This window comes from Trichechus manatus, unplaced genomic scaffold (genome assembly GCF_000243295.1).
Source record: "Trichechus manatus latirostris isolate Lorelei unplaced genomic scaffold, TriManLat1.0 scaffold00028, whole genome shotgun sequence".
NCBI classification, from domain to species: Eukaryota; Metazoa; Chordata; class Mammalia; order Sirenia; family Trichechidae; genus Trichechus; species Trichechus manatus.
In genome coordinates, this window is record NW_004443964.1 from 13,748,331 (window position 1) to 13,770,825 (window position 22,495).

Consider the following 22,495-nt stretch of genomic DNA (forward strand, 5'->3'; position numbering starts at 1 on the left):
AGTCCCAAACCAAACATAGTATCAGTTCACAATGTATTTCTTGAAAAATCGTGCATTTTTTTCTATACAGAATTCAAAGCAAGCAGCGTTTGTTCCTTATTAAGAGGGAAACTGGAAAGTAATCTTTGGAAAATATGCATCATGAATATAATTAAAGATTGTATTTTTAAAGTTTGTTGTTGTTAGTTGCTGTCGAGTTGATTCTGACTCATGGCGACTCCATGTGTTTCAGAGTAGAACTACTCCACAAGGCTGTGACCTTTCGGAAGCAGATGGCCGGGCCTGTCTTCTGAGGCACCTCTGGGTCGGTTCGAACTGCCAGCCTTTCGGAGATGATGGTTTAGAAAATTCTGAAGGGATTATCCATTCTGATGGAAGGAATTTGGATTTTTAAAATGAGATTGGGAAACCTGGAAGGTGCTTCTTAGCTTCGACCTTGGGTGACGCTAATTAGAAGTGGGTCAGCCGAGCAAGGAGGGCTGTCCTGTTAAATGTGTTACACTTTTTAAAATAGAATTCCTACTTCTGGCAGGGCCTCTCTGTGGTTTCCAGGGCTAGCTGGTGTTTTTCAGCAAAGTGCATATCACTGTTTCAGTGGCTAAACCAAACCAAACTCCTTGCTGTTGAATCAGTTTCAACTCATAGCAACCCTATAGGACAGAGTAGAATGGCCCCATAGTGTTTCCAAGAAGCGGCTGGTGGATTTGAACTGCCAGCCTTCTGGTTAGCACCCATCTCTTAACCTAGGGCTGTTTATTTACAGCTTTCGGCAGCATTACGTTTATTTATATTTAAATTGCTTTTGCAGCCATAGTACATCCCACACAGAGGCTTATAAAGTTACTTGAAGATCATCATTCTTCCATGTTTAATTAGCATCTAGGCAAAGTCAGCCTAGAGGCCAGAAGCTGCCACTCGATGCCTCTACTGGTTGGAAGGCACTTTCCTAAACACACATTCAGCCAGCCCATCGCATTCAGGCAGGCTGGTGCTTTTCAGGATCCCATTAGAGATTTTAAAACGTATATAAATCAATATCCTCTACACCGGCCTCCCTCAGCCCCCTGGCTGGGCTCCCTCTCCATGACCCAGCTAATGTCCTATTATTTCCTCCCAATCACTCTATGGCCCAGAACGTTCTCTGTTCTTCAAACTCCAGTCATATGAAGTAGCATTTCTAGGGAACTTTTCAGTCTACAAAGTCTTGTGTCACACGCCATCTTTCTGAATCCTTGGACATCTGGCTCGATACTAGCTCTGGTCTCCCTGACCGACCAGTCCTGTCTCTTCTGTAGAACAGTGTCTGTATTTCTTCCCTCTACCTGCTGGATTTAAAAAAAAAAAAAAAAAAGCAACCCCTATCACCAAGGAACATCGCTGGGTGGCACAAATGGTTTGCGCTAGACTATTAACCTGAAGGTTGGGAGCTTGAACTCGCACAATGGCAATGGAGAAAAAAGCCCTGGTGATCTTCTTCTATAAAGATTACAGCCAAAAAAATCCTACGGAGGAGCAGTTCTACTCTGTAACACATGGGGGTGCTCTAAGTCAGGATCAACTTGATGGCCCTGGATTTAGGCTTTTTGGTTGGTTGGTTGGTTTTTGTGCCACCAAATAGGAAACCTGGTGGTGGTGGTGTCTATAGGAGCACCGGAAACCCTGGTGGTGCAATGGTTAAGTGCTATGGCTGCTAACCAAAAGGTCAGCAGTTTGAATCCACCAGGTGCTCCTTGGAAATTCCATGGGGCAGTTCTGCTCTGTCCTATAGGGTCGCTATGAGTCGGAATCGACTCAAGGGCAACAGGATATAGGAGCACCGCCATGAAAATACCATGGACTGCCAGAAGAACGAACAAATCTGTCTGGGAAGGAGTACAGCCAGAGTGCTCCTTAGAAGGGAGGACGGTGAGACTTCGTCTCACATACTTTGGACATGTTATCAGGAGGGACCAGTCCCTGGAGAAGTACATCATGCTTGATAAGGTAGAGGGTCAGGGAAAGAGAGGAAGACCTTCAATCAAATGGATTGAAACAGTGGCTGCAACAATGGGCTCAAACATAGCAACAATTGTGAGGTCGGTGCAGGACCGGGCAGTGTTTTGTTCTGTTATATGTAGGGTGGCTATGAGTCAGAAATGACTCCACAGACACAACATAGGAGCCCTGGTGGTGCAATGGTTAAAGCGCTCAGCTGCTAACCAAAAGGTCAAGTGATTTGAACGCACCAGCCATGCCGTGGGAGAGAAGACCTGGTGATCTGCTCCTATAAAGATTTCAGCCTAGGGAAAGCCTATGGGGGCAGTTCTATTCTTTCCTATAGGGTCCCTATGAGTCGGAATTGACTCGATGGCACGCAACAACTCAGGACAGTATTTTGCAGGAAGCCTGGCTCTTTCTACTTTGCATTGTCTTTTCTTAGCAAGGGAGCCACGAGCCATTCCGGATTTGTTGCTGCACCACATGTGTGTACATACAAAAGCATAAAGGTGTTTTGTCCATTTCTCTCGGGTCAAGCTTATCAGCTCTCTTCTCAGGCTCACAGTTGAGGTCTGAGTACAGGGCTTGATTCCTTCCTTCCTTCCAGACAGCAGCGAGATGAGGAGACACCCGAGGACTTCTTCTATTTCATTGACTTCCAGAGACACAATGCTGAGATTGCAGCTTTCCACCTAGACAGGTGGGCTCGGTCGGGCCCCATGACGCTGATGGCAAGGGCCATCCTGGGAGGGGGCGCCAGGCAGTCCCTCAGGTGGGGCCTCTCTGGCATTTTTCCTTCTGGTTCTTTATCTTCTTCATACCTCAGTGATGCCTTCAAACCCAGTATGTCCCATCCAACCCCATGGATTGAGTAACACAAGGTCTTTTAACGTCACGAGAAGAATAACTTATAATGAAACTAACTCTGCCATCCTGCTTCGCGTGCCACCTTGGGTATGGCATTGCCCTTTGCTCCATCTGGAAATGGGGAGAATGCGCCCACTCCCATTTATCCCAGGAGTCTTAAGAGTATGACTTTAAAAGGTGAAAGCATATTCCTAAACTTGTAGGCCTTCCTATTTGGCCAATCATTGCTAGTCAAAGTGTAGTCCATGGGCCACAGCATGGTGACCAGCCGGGAGCTTTTTAGGAAAAAAAAAGAAAAGCAACTTCTCAGGCTCACCCTTGACGTACTGAATCGGAATCTGCATTTTATCAGGATCCCCAGGTGGCTTGTATGCACATTAAAGTATGGAAAGGCTGACTTAGAGCACAGCTGGGATAGTGGGAAGGTTTGCCCAGGAGGCTTTGTGGAGTAAGGATTCCATCCCCTTCTCCCACCCCTCTAGACCTGGGATGGCCCCGGGCACTCTCGACACTGCAGAGACCTCCCTCAGCAGCCACCCTGCTGGGTTTGGTCAGGGATAGCAGCCAGTCTGAAATGTGCACTGGCCTGGGGACAGGACCTCTCCTCCGCACTCCCTGACCATCCCTCAGATCTGAACAGGGCTCCCTCTCTCCAGGATCCTGGACTTCCGACGGGTGCCGCCAACAGTGGGGAAGCTAGTCAATGTCACCAAGGAAATCCTAGAGGTCACCAAGAATGAAATCCTGCAGAGTGTTTTCTTTGTCTCTCCAGGTAGAGTACTGGCCAAAGCAATATTCTGGGTCTAAGACATGGTAGCCAGCATGCCCACCATTACATTCAGCAGTGGTCCGACCCCTGTCAGTAGGACCCAGTATGGGTCATAGATGCATTATGGGGATGGGTGTATGTTGTCATCATTCACTCCCACCTGGTCCATTTGAGCGTAACAAGATGAACTGTAAATGGAAAAGGTTTTGTGTGAGAGGCTAACGAGCCTATGTGGGCACTGAACCGACAATGCCTGCCTCCCTGGAATCAGATGTGATCTATCCAAAGTAACAACATGCTAACCATACGGCTAGGACACAGTGAGGCTGCATCCCACACTGTCTCTTCTCTGAGACATTTGGAAGTTGGTGCCCAGGATGCTCAGTTTAGTGACATTCACTAGTCCCTACATCTGGAAAAAGTGATGTTTCCTTCTCTTTCTCTTCTCCTCCCCAAGCTGTGCGTTCAGTGTCTCCCTTTCCTCCCAAAGCGTTGCTTGGGGCAGGAAGATGACACCCTCCAAAGCCCCCCTCACTCCTTCTCCTCTCTCCTCCCCATCCTCTAGCCAGCAACGTGTGCTTCTTCGCCAAGTGTCCGTACATGTGCAAGACGGAGTATGCTGTCTGTGGAAACCCCCACCTGCTGGAGGGCTCCCTCTCTGCATTCCTGCCGTCCCTCAACCTGGCCCCCAGGCTGTCTGTGCCCAACCCCTGGATCCGCTCCTACACGCTGGCAGGAAAAGAGGAGTGAGTCAGCCCCCTGGCCACAACCCCATGGCCTTGGGCCTCAAGTCCCATCCTGAGAGTGACTGCAGTCGCTGTCCCAAGAGCCTGCAGCTAACCTGGTGTTTGGACTCCAAAAGCTGCCTCAGTCTTTTGCTTTATCTCATATTGATCCTGGGACCAGCCAGCCTGTGTCTGTTCTCTCCCTTTACTTCATTTTTTCAGTTATAAAGAGCCTACTAAGTACCCAACACTAGGTGCTCGGGGATACAGAAATAATAGACACAACCTCTATCCTCAAGAAGCTCCATGGTCTAGTGGGGCGGACTGACAAGGAACCAGATTATTACCACACAGTGGGATCATCCCTATAAGAGACAGGCACACAAGGAGCCCATGGGAGGGAGTCCTGCTTCATCTGACTAAGCCTCGTGAGGCCTATCTTGTTCAAAGTTGTATGCCTAGCATTGACACATTCCCCTGCACATAACCTGAAAAAAAAACCATTGCCGTCGAGTTGATTCCAACTCATAGCGACCCTATAGGACAGAGTAGAACTGCCCCATAGGGTTTCCAAGGAGCACCTGGTGGATTCGAACCGCCAACTTTTTGGTTAGCAGCTGTAGCTCTTAACCAGTACACTGCCAGGGTGCTCAGTTAATATTAGTTGACTGAATGAATCAGTCTGTTGTTCAAGTCACTCTGACTTGTGGTGGGGAGAGAAGTAATCAGGGAAGAATTCCTAGAAGGCATGACCCATCCTAAGGGACTTGTAGAGGCTGACTGACTAAGAGCCAACTAGATGTAAAGGGACATGGCTGGGGCGGGGGGCATTTCAGGCAGAGGACCATGGTGAGAGAGGGGGATTCCAAGTGGTTTAGGAGAACTGAAGAGCCCGGGTCCAAGAGATAGTGAGAGCAGGTGCACGGGAAGCAGGTGAGCGACACTTCACCAGCCTTGCCCCAGCCGCCCTGTCTCGCTTCCCTGGTGCATGGTGCCCAGCCATCGGTACAGCGCCCAGCACAGCATGGATGCTTGGGACAGTGAAAGGACCCAGAACCTTCTCACCACATGGAATCCACAGCTTCCCATGTCTTTACCCAGGGTCCTCCTAAAAGTACCCAGCTACCATCTAAGAAGCTGCCAGCAGCCCAGGGGTGGGTTGGGAGGGCATGTGTGGGGAGGGCCCCAACACCTTGCCATCTTGGCTCTTCCAGCCCCAGGACTTCTTCTCACCCTCAGGTGGGAGGTCAATCCACTTTACTGCGACATAGTGAAACAGATCTACCCGTACAATAGCAGCAACCGGCTCCTCAACATCATTGACATGGCCATCTTCGACTTCTTGATAGGTGGGTCCCTATGCTCAGGGCACTTGGCAGAGGAGGGCTCAGATGCTGAGCTGGGATTCTCGGTGATCTTGGGAAACAGGACCACCTGGATCATGAGGACTGGCTAACCCTGCACCGCTCACGTGCTCAGAAGTGGTGGAGGTCCAGAAGGGCAGAAGTTAACAAAGAGCTAGAAGTTGAAGGGTCATCACCCATGAGAGAAGCATATAACCCTGCCACCAGGCCCAAGTGGCCCTCAGATTTGAAGCTAACTGTTCCCCTCACCAAGTAGGGAGGGAGGAAGGAGCATGCTACACGTGGAGCAGTGGGAGGGCCTAGGGCAAGGCCTCAGGCCCGAGCGACATGAAGAATCCCACCTTCAAATGCCCACACTGGACGGCCCTGGCTCCAAATTCTCCCCTTCTTTACAGGAAATATGGACCGCCACCATTATGAGATGTTCACAAAGTTTGGGGATGATGGCTTCCTTATTCACCTTGACAATGCCAGAGGGTAAGTGTGACTTCCTGTGTCCCCACACGCCCCTCCTGCAGCCATTTTTTTTGTGCAGCTGCTCAGGGAAGCCAAACGCCCCCAGAGTGAGAAGCCTCCACTGTCATGTTCCCTGTCTCTTGCTTTCCCTTTTCACCATTTCCTTTTTTCTCTTGATCTTTGCTAAGTACCATATGATTCTCCTCCAGCCAAAGAGCACTAGTGTGCCCCCTAGTGAGAAGTTTTCTATAATTTTTTATCAGACAATACGCTCCTGGAGGCAGAGAACATGGCTTTACTCAGGGGCTGGTCCTCTGTAGTCAATGGATGGATGAATGAATGACCAAATGATCAAAGAAACTGCCTGATCTTAACATATTTGGAGGAGCCCTGGTGGCGAAGTGGTTAAGCTCTTGGCTAACCAAAAGTTTGGCAGTCTGAACCCACCAGCCGCTCAGCGGGAGAAAGATGTGGCAGTCTGCTTCTGTAAAGATTACAGCCTTGGAAACTCTATGGGGCAGTTCTCTTCTGTCCTATAAGGTCGCCATGAGTCGAAATGAACTCGACGGCTATGAGTTTTAACATCCTTGGACATAGTGTTTTGTGACCTGACTTAGGAGAGGGCTGAAGATCACTGGCATTTTACCTGGAGCTGTGATCCGAAGAAAGGTTAAGCAGAGGGGATAAAAGAGAGAAAACATTAAGGAATGAGAAAGGCTGGCTGGCCACCCATGAGCACCGGTTTCTTCTCCTAGGTTCGGACGACACTCCCATGATGAGCTCTCCATCCTCTCGCCTCTCTCCCAGTGCTGCGTGTAAGTTTCCAGTTAAAGGGCAGTTAACTGTCCTGACACTCGATCTGCAACCAGGCTCTGAAGTCTTCATCCACTTCTCACGGGTCTAGGTGATGAGTGGGCAGAAGAATGGCATGAATGACCTGAATTGCTTCATTTCTTATACTACAACTACACAATCTTCCTCAGCAACAGCTGAGACATTTTCATCCTTCAGCAAGACAAATTAGAATCTATTAAACCTTTCACTCATCAACTTTCATCTTGAGCCCACTCAGATAATCACCCACTTTTGCAGAGTCTGACAGTCTTTGATATTACTCATCAGACCCCTGCTTCACCCAGCACTCACAGAAGCTCATAAACATTACTATTTGATCACCATCTAAGCAAAATCCTGATTAAAGTCCCATAACTCATATCAGATTGAAAGGAAGCACTAAGGCCTTTGCTTGGCCACCATTTCTCTCTCGAGAATGTCTAACCTACCTTCCATACCTCTCTGGTTTTTCAGCCACGCTTATAAAATCGTCCACCTGCTCAGCTGCAGTATCCGGAACTAATTATAAATATGTGATTCACACCTAGCAAAACCATCTCATTCCTTCCCAGGTGGAAAATTCAGAGCAGAGCATGAATATTCTTAATCAACTTCTTAGGTTAATTTAAACGTGCTTCCCTCTTTGCCTCCCCTCCTCCCTCCTGAGCTGGACAAGAAGACAGTTGCTTTTTATGACAAAAGATGGACAGTTAAGTTGCTTACCCATCTGAGTCCCAGTCAGATTACCACGTAAAAAGAAATCAAAATCCTAAATTCATGATTTGTCCCTTCCCATTTTCATCCCTCTGGTTTTAGAATCTGACACAGAAATATTATAAAATCAGCAAGAAACAACTTGGAAGCTGGCATTACTTAGAACTTCTGAGATGACACACAGTGTCATCATTTCACCTGCTAGAAACTTCCCAGTGTAATATGTTTGGAGAATCTAAATGTCACTTCTTTTTTTATACCCTTAGCAATATCAGAGTAAATGCATACGGCCCAGCACGTGTGGCATTACAGTGATCAGAGCTCAGATGGTTCAACACACCCTTGACCAAAAGGCACCTGGGCAAAGGGCTCCAAAATACTGGATAAATGTCACCTTTCATTCATTCCATTTTTATCTGGTTTTCATTAAAATGTGCTTGAGAAGACATTGGGGAAGAAGGCTCTCAGAACTTCAGCTACAACAGCTGTCTGGGGAAATAGCAGCCAGTTCAAACTAGTTACTTTCTTTACATTTGCTTATTTGGTTCTTATGACTTTGTCCTTTCAGGATAAAAAAGAAAACACTTTTGCACCTGCAGCTGCTGGCCCAAGCCAACTACAGGCTCAGTGATGTGATGCGGGAATCACTGCTGGATGACCAGCTCACCCCCGTCCTCACAGAGCCTCACCTCCTTGCCCTGGACCGGAGACTCCAAATCATCCTTAAGGCAGTGGAGGGGTGCATAGAGGCCCACGGGGAAGAGAGTGTCATCGCCAGCGGCCCAGCAGAACAATCAGCCCCAGACTCTGGCCGGGTTAAATGGACAAGCTAGGGACTGGAAGTCAACCATCAGCAGTAGACTCCCAAGCGCTGACCACTTCTTCTCCCTTCCACCTACTGATGCTAGTGGCCATGAGTCACGCGCTCTGGAAGGACGTAGGGCATTGGGACTATTTTAAAAATACAAGTGGGATCCACTGAACTTGATCTTTATTTCTTGGTGCGTGGCTTCTAGAGTGAATTGCCTTGGCTCCATTTCCCAGAAAGCACTGACTTCATAAAGGCCACAGACTAAATCTAAGCCCTCTGGGAATCTGGATATGGGTCAGGCTTGGAAGGTCTGGAAGCATTGTTCCTAGGAGAGTATTAACCGTAACGAATAAAATAAAAGGACATCAAGTGGATATCTAATTGCCCTTCAGAGCCTTATTCTATGTACAAGTAAAAGAGTAATTCCTGGTCCAGATAAAACATAATCATCTGGCGTATCACCAGCAGGCTAAAAAACTGCAAACAGTAACTCTCAAACTGGCTCAAATGAGACTTCACACTTTCTACTTATATTCCAGTCCTTGTGGCTCAATCGGAACACAATAATCCCACTGACTGATCTTAGAGTAACTTCTCAAATCCAGCCACTTATGTAACAATGGACTGGTTTTCAAATGCCCCAAAATATTTTGTTGTACTTTACAAACTGAGATTAGTAGAAGTCTGACCAAAAAAAAAAAAAAAAAAGTAATAACGCAATGCCATCTGAGAAGTTGTTACAAGAGAGAAAAATAACAGGGATTTGCTCAAAATATTCCCAAAAAGGTTGTTTTAATCTGTACCCTACTAAGTATCCATTGAAATAACACTAAGCATGTCAAGAGTCTAGAAATAAGCAGCCCATAGCAACAGGGGAATTTCAAGGAAGGGAGAACCAGAAGGGGGTCTCGAAGGTCTGGCCAGCATAGACTGGGCCTGGCAGGTAGGTGAATCTGGACTGAGGCCAGAGGAAAGCCAGGGCCCTCCACAGCCCTGGATCACCCACCAACCACAATCCTCTTCCCACCACCCAGTAACCGGAGCCTGTTTTGTTCTCCCGAGGAGCAGGGGGCTGTCTGAAGAGGTGTGACACTCTAGATGCCCCTTCCCTCAGCTGCTTGTTAAAAAAGGCCTACATCAAGTTTACTTTCTGAGCCTCCCTTAAAAGTCAGCCAGTGTATTAGGGATTTTGTCTCCTCAATCTTCTACCTACTGACTTGTTGGCATTTCAAACTCCTCTGATGGGGGTGGGGCGGAGCTTTGTTTCTTATTCTGTAATTAACAACTGAAAACACCACTGACAGGAACTACTCACACCACAGAGGAATTAGCCGGTCCACCGAGAAAACAGCCTGATTTTGTCAAATCGGCTTCTCTTCTGATAAAGGCCAGAGGCTCAAATGCACCAAGTGTGAAGGGAGCAGAAAAAAGTTGTCACTAAAGAGAGTACAAGGTCAAAACTAGAAATGTCATCCAAGACTTCTGCAATGTGACCAGACAGCCCCGTTAGGACAAGTAACAACAGGTATTCCCAACCCACCGGCACCCTACCTCACCGTCCCACCGCCCCTAAACCTTGTGTCTCCAGGATGAGGAAACCACGACCACTCACCAAGTTCATACCGCGTGCAGGTGCTTCCCTCACGGCACACAATCCACACACAGGCTTCCAATCCGCCCAAACATACAGATATAATCCCCCTACCTCTGAGATACAAAAACTAAAGCTCACAGAGATTAACTAAAATCACACAATTTAAGGATTTAAACCTATTCCAAAGTGTTCTTTCCACTATAATGCAAACACCCAACAGTCGTCCACCCAATTTATGGAATTACGTTTGCTTTAAAAAAAGAAAATCCACCTTTTAATAGAAGAATCTTAATGCCAGAGAATTCCACAACTGAGGTGACTTCTCCACGTAGAGCTTCCCACTTCCTAAACGGTTTCTCTCACTTCAAGTCAACTTTCCCCTTTGGAGAGGGACCTGGAAAGTACACACAGGACAGATGAAAAATCCTCAGGGCAAAGACTTGAAAAGAGAGCATAAAATGGCCATTTTGACTGGGGCTTCCAAGTTGCAGAACTTTAGGAAGGTAAAAACAAACAAAAAAAAAACCCAAACCCGTTGCTGCTGAGTCGATTCTGACTCATAGCAGCCCTACAGAACAGAGTAGAACTGCCCCATAAGATTTCCAAGGAGTGGCTGGTGGATGTGAACCGCCCACCTTTGGTTAGCAGCCAAGCTCATAACAACTGTACCACCAGGGTTCCTTAGGAAGGTAAGATACAGCTGTACCTCAAACCCAGCCATTTCTGTGACAATGGACTGGTTTTCAAATGCCCCGAAACAAAAATTTTGTTGTACTTTACAAACTGAGAGTAGTAAAGGTCTGACAATAATAATAATGCAATACCATCTGACAAAAACTAAGGATTAGCAGTTTCCCTCCTCCTTCCTCCAAACCAGTCTAGAAGGCAATGAGTTAACTAAATTTGACCACAATATGCAGAGTACTGAAATACATTATTCACTTATCTTTAACATTGTGTTATTTTTTGCCTAACAAAATTGAGACTCTATTGTTTGAGCCCTGGTGGCGCAGTGGTTAAGAGGTGGGCTGCTAACCAAAAGGTCAGCAGTTCAAATCCACCAGCCTCTCCATGGGAAACCAGATGGGGCAATTCTCTGTACTAAAGTGTCACTGAGTCAGAATCAACTCAATGGCGACAGGTTTGGTTTTGGTTTGATCATTTGTCAAAAATATCAGAACTAAAGATTCCGTCCTAGTACTATCAAGTTCTTCCGACGTGTTCACTTTGAACTGTTGCTCAACTTCCATGAAATAAACATTCTCCTGTCTCTATGGAAAAACTGTTTCACGTCATTGGTAACAATGAACTAAAACACAAAAAGGAATTGTACAGTATGTACGTTGGTGGGGAGATGGGTTTGAAGGAACTCAACTTTTCCAAAAGTCAGGAGGACAGTTTGTTAAGTTTGAAGACTGAAAAAAAAAAAAAAGAAGAAAAAACCTAATTTGGAGATTAACAAATGATAAAAAAGCTCTCCATCTAGTGGTGGACTGTAAAATCACAAAGGTACTCTAAACAGCTAAACTGGCACAACATCCACAAAATGAAGAGTTATACTCATTAGTGGTTTTGTTTTTAGGTGAAGTCCAGGTGAAGTCACAGCTGCAAACTTATGTTTTAGTCGTGCGTGTACACACAACAATCTAGCTTCTATATCAAAATTCCATACAGTAAGAAGGGAAAAGGTTTTTAAGATTCTCCTACCTTTTAAATTCCTGTAACTACAGACTTTACTGGTCAGTAGCTACTATGACAGAAGACTTGGGGGCACTTTAACTGCTTTTCCAGCCATTGCTCCCTACTGTCATTTTAGTCCATCTAGAAACACCTGCCAGAGTCTAAGAAAACTACAAAGAGGGTGTAGCTATAACTTTGGCAGCACTAAAACTGACATCATGCAGCTTCAGTTTCAAAATGTCAATACTTAAGTCATTAAAATACAAAAAAAAAAAAAAAAGGTCCTACATGAGCCACCATATTGGAGGGAGAATTAAACTATGACAAACCAGGGCAGTCAACCTAGGAAAGTTTTCCTTAGTTATATTCCGTTGTGATTCTGGAGGTTCTAACTCCAATGGGCTGGAGGAAGGGATCACTGAACCTAGGCAAGATGTTCGTGTTGCAACACAGCACAAATTAAAGAACGTTCTTCCAGAGTACATCTCCAGCTTCACTGGATGTGAAAAATTTGATTATCAATACACCAATGAGTACAACTTCATCATCTCAGAAACTTGAGTAATAAGCATCAGAAATAAGGCTTTATATATGTCAAATATAAAAACACAGGGAAATATCTAAATTTAAACCAAAGAGTATGCTCATCTAGAAATGTTTCCCCAGTAAGTCTAAGAAAGGTCCAAGGCTACAGAACCAGTCTTGGCTTCAATAAAAAGGAAATTTTTGGGTTTTGATTTACTCTTTTCCTTCCATGACTCTGCAGATAAATCTGCTCTCGATCCACTCTTTGACTAATAAGCTGAACTGAGTATCAATGAAAATAAACACATTACTCTTTTAAAACACTGATCCCAAAATTCACTTTTACTTTTCATTCTTACCCAGTAGAGTAGGAGTTTTTGGGGGATGGAGGACATGGAGAAAAGATAGAAAGGAGAAAGGGAAGAAAAACTGATTAAAGAGTTTAAATTATTTAATTTTTTTTTTTTTTTATTTGACCTACCGTTAAGACAATCTATAACAAAAGGAGTATATTAGCACATACAGTATAATCAGACTGTTAGGCAGGAAACAATACAAAATGGTCCTTTGGCCAGCTATACTTTCTAGAGCAGTAGATCTCATAAACTCACCAAGCTCAGAAATAATGACTTCTAAAGCCTTATACATCAGCTAAGACAAACTATGCCATTTGTGATCTCTCCCATATACTTAAGACTGCACAAAGATAAAGCTTTAAATGTAGTAATTTTTAAATTAGACTTATCTTAAAATTTCTTAGATTAAAAACTGCAAAAGGGAGTAAACAGCAAGCCAAATGCTTTAAGGGTAAAACTTATTTAGAAAGTATGATATGTATCTAAATATACACGAACATGATTATATACACATATGAAACTGCGAATTTATGGCATTCTAAATAACTCATTTAAGTATATTTTTGGCATTTAAACAAAGATCAAATCGAGCTTCAAGCTAATAAGAACATAATTTTTATTTTAGTTTTTTAAATATAAAAAAGGCAGCTAAACACAAAGATAAGTACAGATCAGAAAACCCTCATTCAATATAGATTATTTTGAAAAATAAAAATATTTGTAACAAGGTGACTTTCTGTCCCACACTAAAATGTAAATAAAACCCTTTCCCAGACTTATACGTCAACCTTAGAGACAACCTAGAAAGTGTTCAAATCTATGAACATCTACCAGGACCAATTTAAATTACCTGGGAAAGGGCAGGAAAAGGGGTTAATAATCAAAGCCAGTTGCACACAGACGGAAAAATGCTTGCAGTCACTCCCAAATACACCCCTACGTTATATATAAACCATAACGAAAATAAAAGTGCCTACGTTACAGAACTGTGAAATTTTGTTTAAAAAATTAACAGTAATAAAAATAAACTGTTGGGTATCACTGGTGCACATGGAATAATACAACACACAAGGCTGGAAAATACTGAAATACAGTTAAGACTCAAAACCCAAGTTTTACTTTAAAAAAAAAAAATGAAAAAAGTTTACTAGGGAAATAAATGCTACAGAGGAAAGCAGACCTTCCACAGGACGGCCTTTCAGACCAATTTGAAACAACAGGAAACATCTCACCGTGTCCCCAACCCACCATAAATCCTAGCTGATGTAAAAAGGAGGGGGAAAAAAGGTTGAAAGATTTCTTCCTAAATCTCATGCCCCAGTGAACGTAATGGGGCAAAATTCCCGACACTCATCTTTATCCACCTGACATTTCTCCTTTAGTTGTCTGTCATGACATTTGTTCTGTTTCTACTCCCAGAAAATCCAATCTCCTGAATCGGAGTTCAGTGAGTGTAGGAGATTATACTGGAGTCAAATGAAGTACGTAGATTAACCAAAAGCTCTAAGTTAACAACCAAGAGTGTAGGCCTCAAATCTTAGTCTCAGTTCAGCATCTGGTGATCAGTATTTGGCACTAGCTGGAGAAATAAATGTCTGATCAAAATCTGTGAGAAAAGACCGATGTAGTTAAATCATAACCAAATCATAGGCTAAGATGTGGTTTCAAACTTAAAAAGCCAGGTATGAATAGCCACATCTACAGATACTTAAGAACTGGAGAGGAAACATTAATATATATAAACAAAATCAAGCAAATTGGCTTGACAAACAAAAATTCTGGTTAAAAAATAACTGAACAGATCATATCCAACTGATAATTTTCAAAATGGGCATCTTTCTACTCTTAAACTATAGTTTAAATACAGGCAGATGTCTTTCTACTAAGCTTTTTCTATATCCATTTTTCCTAATCCTTAGAGCTTAATGAGAAATCATTTACTCTATAAACAAATACAGCATATATTGCCACAGTCTAAAATATGCTTAAAACTGGAAAATTATGTCACTTTAAAAAAAAAAGAATCTTGCACTGTTACATCATTACTTTATGAGAATTCATTTGGTGCTGGGATCTGCCTCACCAAAAAGCGTGGCACTCACTGCCCAGACTGAACACTAACACTGCACAAAGAGAAGCAGTAACAGCAAGGTCTCCACAGAACTCTTTCTATTTATTTAACTGAGTATGAGCATTCACTTAATGCTCCAAATTAAAAATGGTGCAAGAAAAGCAACTTTTAATATAAACAGACACAAAGCTGAGGTGCCAGTGGCCACTTGGTGCTGCCATTAGGGAAAATAAAGCTGTCTGCAAGAGTGAAGCATGGACTGGGGAAAGGACGAAGGGAGGCACAGGAGGCAGGTTTCAAACAGACAGTGACACAAAACTGTTGTACTGCTGGATGTTCCGTTTGAGGATATCCGAGCATGGGCCTAGGACACGTTCGAATCTAGGTCGGTCCAGCTTAACGCACTTCAAGGGACCACGAGCAACCACCGTGGCAGCACGCGGACGATTCATCAGCAGTGCAATTTCACCTGCAGAAAGGAAAAGGAGAAGGATAAGAGTAGGCCAACTGCTATGGAAAACATCTTTCTCACTTCTGAGAAAGAAGGGAAAACAACTATTTGTTTCTCTAGTAACTTCTTACAGACAACACATATGCACTTAAAAAAAAAAATGATAAATGAGATAATCAACTTAATTATTCACTGAGTGAAGGTCAAAATGGGGCCCTGGTGGTGGAGTGGTTAAGAGCTCAGGCTGCTAAGCAAAAAGTCAGCAGTTCGAATCTACCAGCCGCTCCTTGGAAACTCTATGGGGCAGTTCTACTCTGTCCTATAGGGTCGCTCTGAGTTGGAATCAACTCAGCATCAATGGGTTTGGTTTTTTTTTTTTAAAGGTCAAAATATCGCACTATTTCTCAGCAAACAGACTGCAATTACAAAATGATATTCAACAAGACAAAATTATGAAAGACTACAGGATCTCACTGCAGGTGACTTAAAAGAAACTGGGTGTTTACTATGAGACAGACAGTCCACATACCAAAGTAATCAGAGGGCCCCAATCTTCCCACTTCAACAAACTCTTCATTTTCTGACCGACGTTGTAGCACAGCAGCTGAACCCTAGAATACAATCACAAAACAAACGTTTTCCAATCCAAGATGACGTTTTAAATACCTTAGATATTTTAGCCATTTTGCAAAAAAAAAAAAAAATGATTCAGTGGTTATTTCAAATCCTGTTTTCACGTGACAATAAAAGATGACTAAAAAGTCAGTCACTAACTACATGAGCTTGATTCCTATTTAACCAGTGCGGTCCTCACTATCCCCAGGAAAAGTTCTTCTAATTAAGCTAAGGTACCTAAAGGGTTCAGACTCAGGGATCCAGCTCACTGCCAGGTTTTGTACAGAAAGTTTCATACTGGAACATACCTACACCCATTCATTTACGTATTACGTATGCCTGCTTTTGTTCTCACAATCAGAGTTGAGTCACTGTGGTAGAGACACTATGGCCCACAAAGCCTAACTTACTTGCCACCTGGCTCTCTTGAATAAGAGTCTCCTAACCCCTGGTTCATATAAAATCAATAAGCAACTACTGAGCCACATTCATGGAAATCTGCGATTTGAATCTAGCTGGCAGGTGAGAATATCTGCTACACAATTCCATGGATTATGAAGATTAAAAAACAACATGGTAAATTTTTAATAATTACCTTTGATCTTTGTTTGCCAAATAACCCAAACACATGCACGGCAAAAAGGAAGTTACAGAATCACCACGGTTTGTTATGCTAAATGGTTGTGTTTTATTTGGCTCGCATAATGAGGATTAATTTGTGTAGGTCAGGATTTGGCTATTACTTCCTGTCTAGGGCTCTTACAAAATTCTGACTCGAACTCATTTAAAAGTGGCGGCCTGGCAGAAAACCAAACAACGGCATTTCAAACATAATTTTTAAATAAAACTGCCAAGTGTTCTTAAGAACTAACGCTATATATCAGAATTTGTCCACCTCTTCCCTCCTGTGGTGTGCAACTTTTCAAGTACCAACTCTTTACCTCTAAAATAATGAAGAACTCATCTCCTGGTTCTCCCTGCACCACAATTTTCTGCCCATCTTCAAACTGGACAGGTTCCAACGCGTCAGCTACTGTGAGACGTTCCCACTTATCCAGAGATTCTGAAAGAATCCAAAGAATTTCTCTAGGTTATTTGATGTTGCTAAAAATGTCAAAACAAAACCAAAGTATAAAGTGATTCAACCAAATAATCATACCCATTCAAAGCTCCAGCAGTGTCTCAGATTAAACATGTCACCTGTCTTCGATTACCACTAGTCTCAGTAATATTCTCATAGTACCTACAGATGACCCTTAGATCCTTACTTCAGTAGCCCAGTGATCGGGGCAATTTATACCAACTGTCCCCAGTGGTAAAAGAATAAGAAAACATAACTAAGAATTTCTAAAGAATGCCATCAGTGCAAATCAAATATACAATTACTGGACCCAAAAGTAACATCATCATTGTCCATATAATGGATAAACAAATGTAACCATTCCAGAGAAAGGACAATAAGGAAAAAAAAAATCAATTCACTGTAATAAAATCATGGCAGAAGACTATCAGAAAGAGAAGTCACAGAGGGACTGTGAATGACCATAGTCAGGAGGACATCTGAAGCACTTCTGTCTCTTCAAGAATTGAGTAGCACAGGTAATTCCAGAAGGCTCTTACCAAGTCCAGTCATTTCTAATTAACAGGTTTTTCATATATTGGCAAATTCAACACACTTTAAAATTACTAATTTAGTCAAAGCTTTGACTCTGCCAAGTAAAAATTCTGTGTATTTTTCATTACTGTAGCAAATAAAAGTATGAGTTAAGATAGAGTTGTTTTTACAAAACACAATAAGCTCTGCTTAAGTATCACTAACCCTTCAGTTTAACAATTCTCCATGCAATCTTCCAAAACTCACCTAAAATAGACACTTTGCTAAGGAACTCCTCATACATCTTCCGCTTTCTCAGCGTGCTTCCCTGTAAATAGAAAAAGTAACATAAATTGTATTTCAAAAATCTGTAATTATCAATAATGCTCGGGAATAATATAAAGTTTCAAACAAAAGAACAAAAACGCTAGAAAAATTGCAGCTTGCTGTTAATTTACAGAATTAAGAAAACTCTTCTTGATGTGAGATATTTTTCTTCATGTTGAAGATTATGAGTCCCTCTGTTCAGCTCTCTAAAAATGCCCTTAGTAACTTGCTCCTACTAAAAGGAAAACCAGGCACATGGCCACAGAAGGTTCTCAGCACCACCATATTGGTGAAATTTTAAATAAACAAATCACCAGTTCTCAAAAAAAAAAAAAACCAATACATGTGATTACAGCTGAACATATTCCCAGCCCAGTCCTTACCCCTAGCTCCAATTCCCCACAGAGTGAGGGAATAAACTGCTGCCACTTAGGAAAAAAAAAATGGATCATATCCCCAAACTTAACTAAGCTGTCTTACCTGCAAATAAACATATCTGGGGGAATGAGAGGGGGAAACACAGTAATATAAACATATATGCATACACACACACATCTCCCAAGTACAGAAAATTTTCAAATTACATTAGACTGCATACTTTCAAATAGACAGGCACTGCACAAATTTAAGAAAACCATTCAGAATGACTAATGCCATTAGCTGGGACTTTAAAACTTCCAAAGCTACTCTATAAATTCTCACCAAGTTCTCAGAAAGTCTGACTATATCAGCAGAAAGTTCCAGTGGCTTTATTATTTTGTTTATTCCTTTAGTGAGCAGGGACATGATATTTGCATTACTGATAACCCACTCTCACAGTTTAAAGAAGCTGATTACTTCTGAATGGCCTTAAATAACTTTAAACACTTAAGGGCAGCACCTATCAGGCTATCTGTGATGCATAAGAAGTAGGTAAGTTACCATGCGTCTATCAGCAAATGGATAGATTACCAAACATGAGCTGACCATTACACATACACCACACTATGTTTCTGGCCAAACTTTTGCTCTAAAAGATCATGCTAAATCAGGCTTAATACAAAGCATTCTATTATGAAAAGAAATAATATTCTCATTTTTATTTGGTAAGAGTGTTATTCAAACATTAGTTACACAGACAGGAATTCTAAATCACACTCCAAAAAACTCTGGTCTCTTACCATAAGGATTCTTCTATAGCTGTCACGGTCAATACCCCACAACTTCACGTTTGTCTTTGCTTTGACAGTGGCTGCTCTAGGTGTTCCATAAATCAAAGCAAGTTCTCCAAAACTCCCTCCTTCCCCAACACTAGTTGCCCATTCGTTGTTGACATAGACCTAAAATGCAAATGACATCCAAGAATTGAGTTTTTTCTACATATACAAATACATGAGAATTAAAAACCCTCACACCTTTTTAAGAAGTCAGACTCCTGAGCTTTGTTTAAAAAAATAAAACATATTAAGCTTTCAGTACACAGAAGAGCAAAATTGAGTTAAATGAGGTAAGAGTGTCTGTGATTTAGTTTAATTATAAGATAATTATCCTTTGTCAGGATAACCAAAGGAAAAAGGTCAACCAAGCATTAATGATAATCATACACATTTACAGAGTACTGTGCTAAGTGCATTACTTCCATTAGGTCACTGAATTTTCCCCATTCTAACAGAGCAATACTATTATTATTCCTACTTCACCGTAAACAAAAAAAAACCAAAAACCTGTTGCCGTGGAGTCGATTCCGACTCACAGTGACCCTCTAGAACAGAGTAGAACTGCCCCCTAGTTTCCAAGGAGCGCCGGGTGGATTCAAACTGCTGACCTTTTGGTTAGCAGCCACAGCACTGAACCACTATGCCACCAAGGTTTCTACTGTAAACAAGACTTACACAAATAAGAAGGTTGTAAGTCTCTTAACTACTAGTGACTGGATCTATACTCTCTCTCAGAATGCACATCTTAACTACTACTCCAGCAAAACTGCATGTCTAGCTAGAGAAATTACCTTTAAAAATAGTCTCTGTGTCATTAAAATAATTGGCAAAAGGTGTAGGTGCAAACACTACTGGAATGTGACACACAGGACTGTAATATTCAGCCCTTCAGAAACACTATTCTTGTTCCTTAGAAGTAACAAAAACCAACACACTGACTTGTAAGATGATCAACATAATTTTGTTGTTATTAAATCTTACATCCATCTCTCCTTGATCAATCACATAGAAGTTATCACCTTCATCACCTACAAGTGAGGAAAGCAAAAGTAAGAACATATTCCAAATTAAAGAAACACAAATTAAAACTTTGAAATTAATGTACAATACTAAACCTATTTTATAGTGGTTCTGTGAAATAAAAATTCAGTAATATATTTCCAAAGTCATAAAATTGATCAATTTTTATACAATCATTTCATAGTGAAGAATACTTCTGAAAAAAAAAACTAAAAAAAAAAGCTACATACACGTACAACGATATTGGTGTGTCAACTCTAATGACGAAAAACACTAGAAATAACTCAAACAATCAAGTACTGAAATATCAGGCCGCACTAAATGAGAAAATATATGGTATATAAATACCTATGAAATATCAAGTAAATACGAAAAAAAACAAAAAGGGGAGGATACCCAAAAGATTAGATCCATGTTAATCTATGTAGGTAGAAAGATAAAAATCAATACGAAACATATAAGCTTACAAACAGGTAGGCTATATGGTGAAAAATATAGGTATTTTGCTTATTTCCTATTTTAAAAATGGTTAATAATCAATATAAAGGATATATACGATATATAGTTACAAAATTCCAAGCAACACTCAGAATAAAAATGCAGAATTTCCTTTAATACTTATTATAAACAAAATTATACTAGATGCTAGGGAAATATCAGTTCCTTGGGGGAAACACTGTACCCTTTTGCTCAGAGGATTTTAATTCAACAAACAGGAAAATGTATAATAGGACAACAGAGGAAGATGGTACAATGAAACAGGAGAAAACCTTCTATAAAAAAAACCAAATACATCCTACATTCTCATCCCCCTCACCCCCAATAATACTGTATCGCATAGAAACAGCAGCCCTTACCTTGCTGAATAACAGTCTCTCCAGCAATAAAAGAGACTGGAAACATGGCATCAAAAATATCACTGTAAGGGAGAGAAGGCCTCATGTTACATTTCACGTGTCTCTTCTGTGGATTCAAACACTAACTTTAGAATTAAAGATGCCAGATTTTCAGCCCGGGTGGTCATCAAATGAATGATTATCAAACCCAGCCCATTGCTGTCAAGTCGATTCCAACTCATAGCAACCCTAGAAGACAGAGTACAACTGCCCCGTGGGGTTTCCAAGGCTGCAATCTTTTTTTTTTTTTTAATTATTGTAGTTCAAGTGAAAGTTTACATTCAAGTTAGTCTCTCATACAAAAATTTATACATGCTGTGACAGCACACTCAGCCTTTCTACCTGATTTCCTGTGTCCGTTCAACCAGCTCCTAACTCTGCCTTCTCATCTCACCTCCAGAGAGAAGCTGCCCATTTAGCCTCACGTATCTACTTGAGCTAAGAAGCACAATTTTCACGAGTATCACTTTATGTCCCACAGGTTCAGTCCAATCTTTGTCTGAGGAGTTGGCCTCAGGAAACGTTTTAGTTCTGGGTTGACAGAGAGTCCGGTGGCCATGCTTTCTGGGGTTCCTCCAGTCTCAGTCAGACCATAAATCTGGTCTTTTTACTAGAATTTGAGTTCTGCACCCCACCCTTTCCCCACGCCATTAGGGACTCTCTGTTGTGTTCCCTGTCAGGGCAGTCAATGGTGGTAGCCGGGCACCATCCGGTTCTTCTGGTCTCAGGCTATGAAGTCTCTGGTTTATGTGGCCCTTTCCGTCTCTTGGGCTAATACTTTCCTTGTGTCTTTGGTGCTCTTCATTCTCCTTTACTCCAAAGGGCTGGGACCAACTGATGCATCTTAGATGGCCGCTTTTTAGCTTTTAAGACCCCAGACGCCACTCACCAAAGCAGGATGCAGAACATTTTCTTAATAAACTTTGTTATGCCAATTGACCTAGATGTCCCCAGAAGGCATGGTCCCGAGACCTCTAACCCGCTACTCTGTCCCTCGAAGTGTCTGATTGTATTCAGGAAACTTCCTAGCTTTGGTTTAGGCCCATTGTGCTGACTTCCCCTGTAGTGTGTGTTGTCCTTCCCTTCACCTAAAATAATTCTTTTCTACTATCTAGTTAATGGATAACCCTCTCCCTCCCTCCCCACCCTCGTAACCACCAAACAATGTTTTCTTCTGTGTTTAAACCTTGAGTTCTTATAATAGCGGTCTTATACACTATTTGTCCTTCTGTGACTGACTAAATTCACTCAGCATAAAGACCTCCAGATTCCTCCGTGTTATGTTTCATGGATTCATCGTTGCTCTTTATCACTGCGTAGTATTCCACTGTGTGAATACACCACGATTTGCTTATCCATTCGTCCAGAGACGGGCACTTAGGTTGCTTCCATCTTTTGGCTATCGTGAACAGTGCTGCGATGAACATGGGTGCGCATGTATCTATTCATGTGATGGCTCTTATTTCTCTAGGATATATTCCAAGGAGCGGGACTGCTGGATCGTATGGTACTTCTATTTCTAGCTTTTTAAGGAAGTGCCAAATCGATTTCCAAAGCGATTGTACGATTTTACATTCCCACCAACAGTGTATAAGTGTTCCAGTCTCTCCACAACCTCTCCAGCATTTATTATTTTGTGTTTTTTGGATTAAT

At 42.2% G+C, this 22,495-nt stretch overlaps 2 protein-coding genes across 4 annotated transcripts in view; one reads left to right on the forward strand and one right to left on the reverse strand.

The window, feature by feature from the left end:
- The window catches only part of FAM20A (FAM20A golgi associated secretory pathway pseudokinase), a 52,745-nt gene extending 43,512 nt beyond the window's left edge, over positions 1 to 9,233 (forward strand). The window contains exons 5-11 of the mRNA XM_004374184.2: positions 2,585 to 2,677; positions 3,501 to 3,616; positions 4,179 to 4,359; positions 5,578 to 5,687; positions 6,098 to 6,179; positions 6,914 to 6,973; positions 8,275 to 9,233. Of these exons, the coding sequence (XP_004374241.1) occupies positions 2,585 to 2,677; positions 3,501 to 3,616; positions 4,179 to 4,359; positions 5,578 to 5,687; positions 6,098 to 6,179; positions 6,914 to 6,973; positions 8,275 to 8,539 (907 nt within the window). The 3' untranslated portion in view covers positions 8,540 to 9,233. The remainder of the gene's footprint in view (positions 1 to 2,584; positions 2,678 to 3,500; positions 3,617 to 4,178; positions 4,360 to 5,577; positions 5,688 to 6,097; positions 6,180 to 6,913; positions 6,974 to 8,274) is intronic.
- A 3,524-nt stretch (positions 9,234 to 12,757) lies between these two features.
- Positions 12,758 to 22,495, reverse strand: part of PRKAR1A (protein kinase cAMP-dependent type I regulatory subunit alpha) — a 19,597-nt gene continuing 9,859 nt past the window's right edge. For all 3 annotated transcript variants that reach the window (XM_023729286.1, XM_023729285.1, XM_023729284.1), the window contains 7 exons: positions 20,804 to 20,865; positions 19,908 to 19,954; positions 18,891 to 19,049; positions 17,671 to 17,731; positions 16,751 to 16,872; positions 15,724 to 15,805; positions 12,758 to 15,212 (listed from right to left, as the gene is read on the reverse strand). In XM_023729286.1, coding sequence (XP_023585054.1) covers positions 15,040 to 15,212; positions 15,724 to 15,805; positions 16,751 to 16,872; positions 17,671 to 17,731; positions 18,891 to 19,049; positions 19,908 to 19,954; positions 20,804 to 20,865 — 706 coding nt within the window. In that variant the 3' untranslated portion in view covers positions 12,758 to 15,039. The remainder of the gene's footprint in view (positions 15,213 to 15,723; positions 15,806 to 16,750; positions 16,873 to 17,670; positions 17,732 to 18,890; positions 19,050 to 19,907; positions 19,955 to 20,803; positions 20,866 to 22,495) is intronic.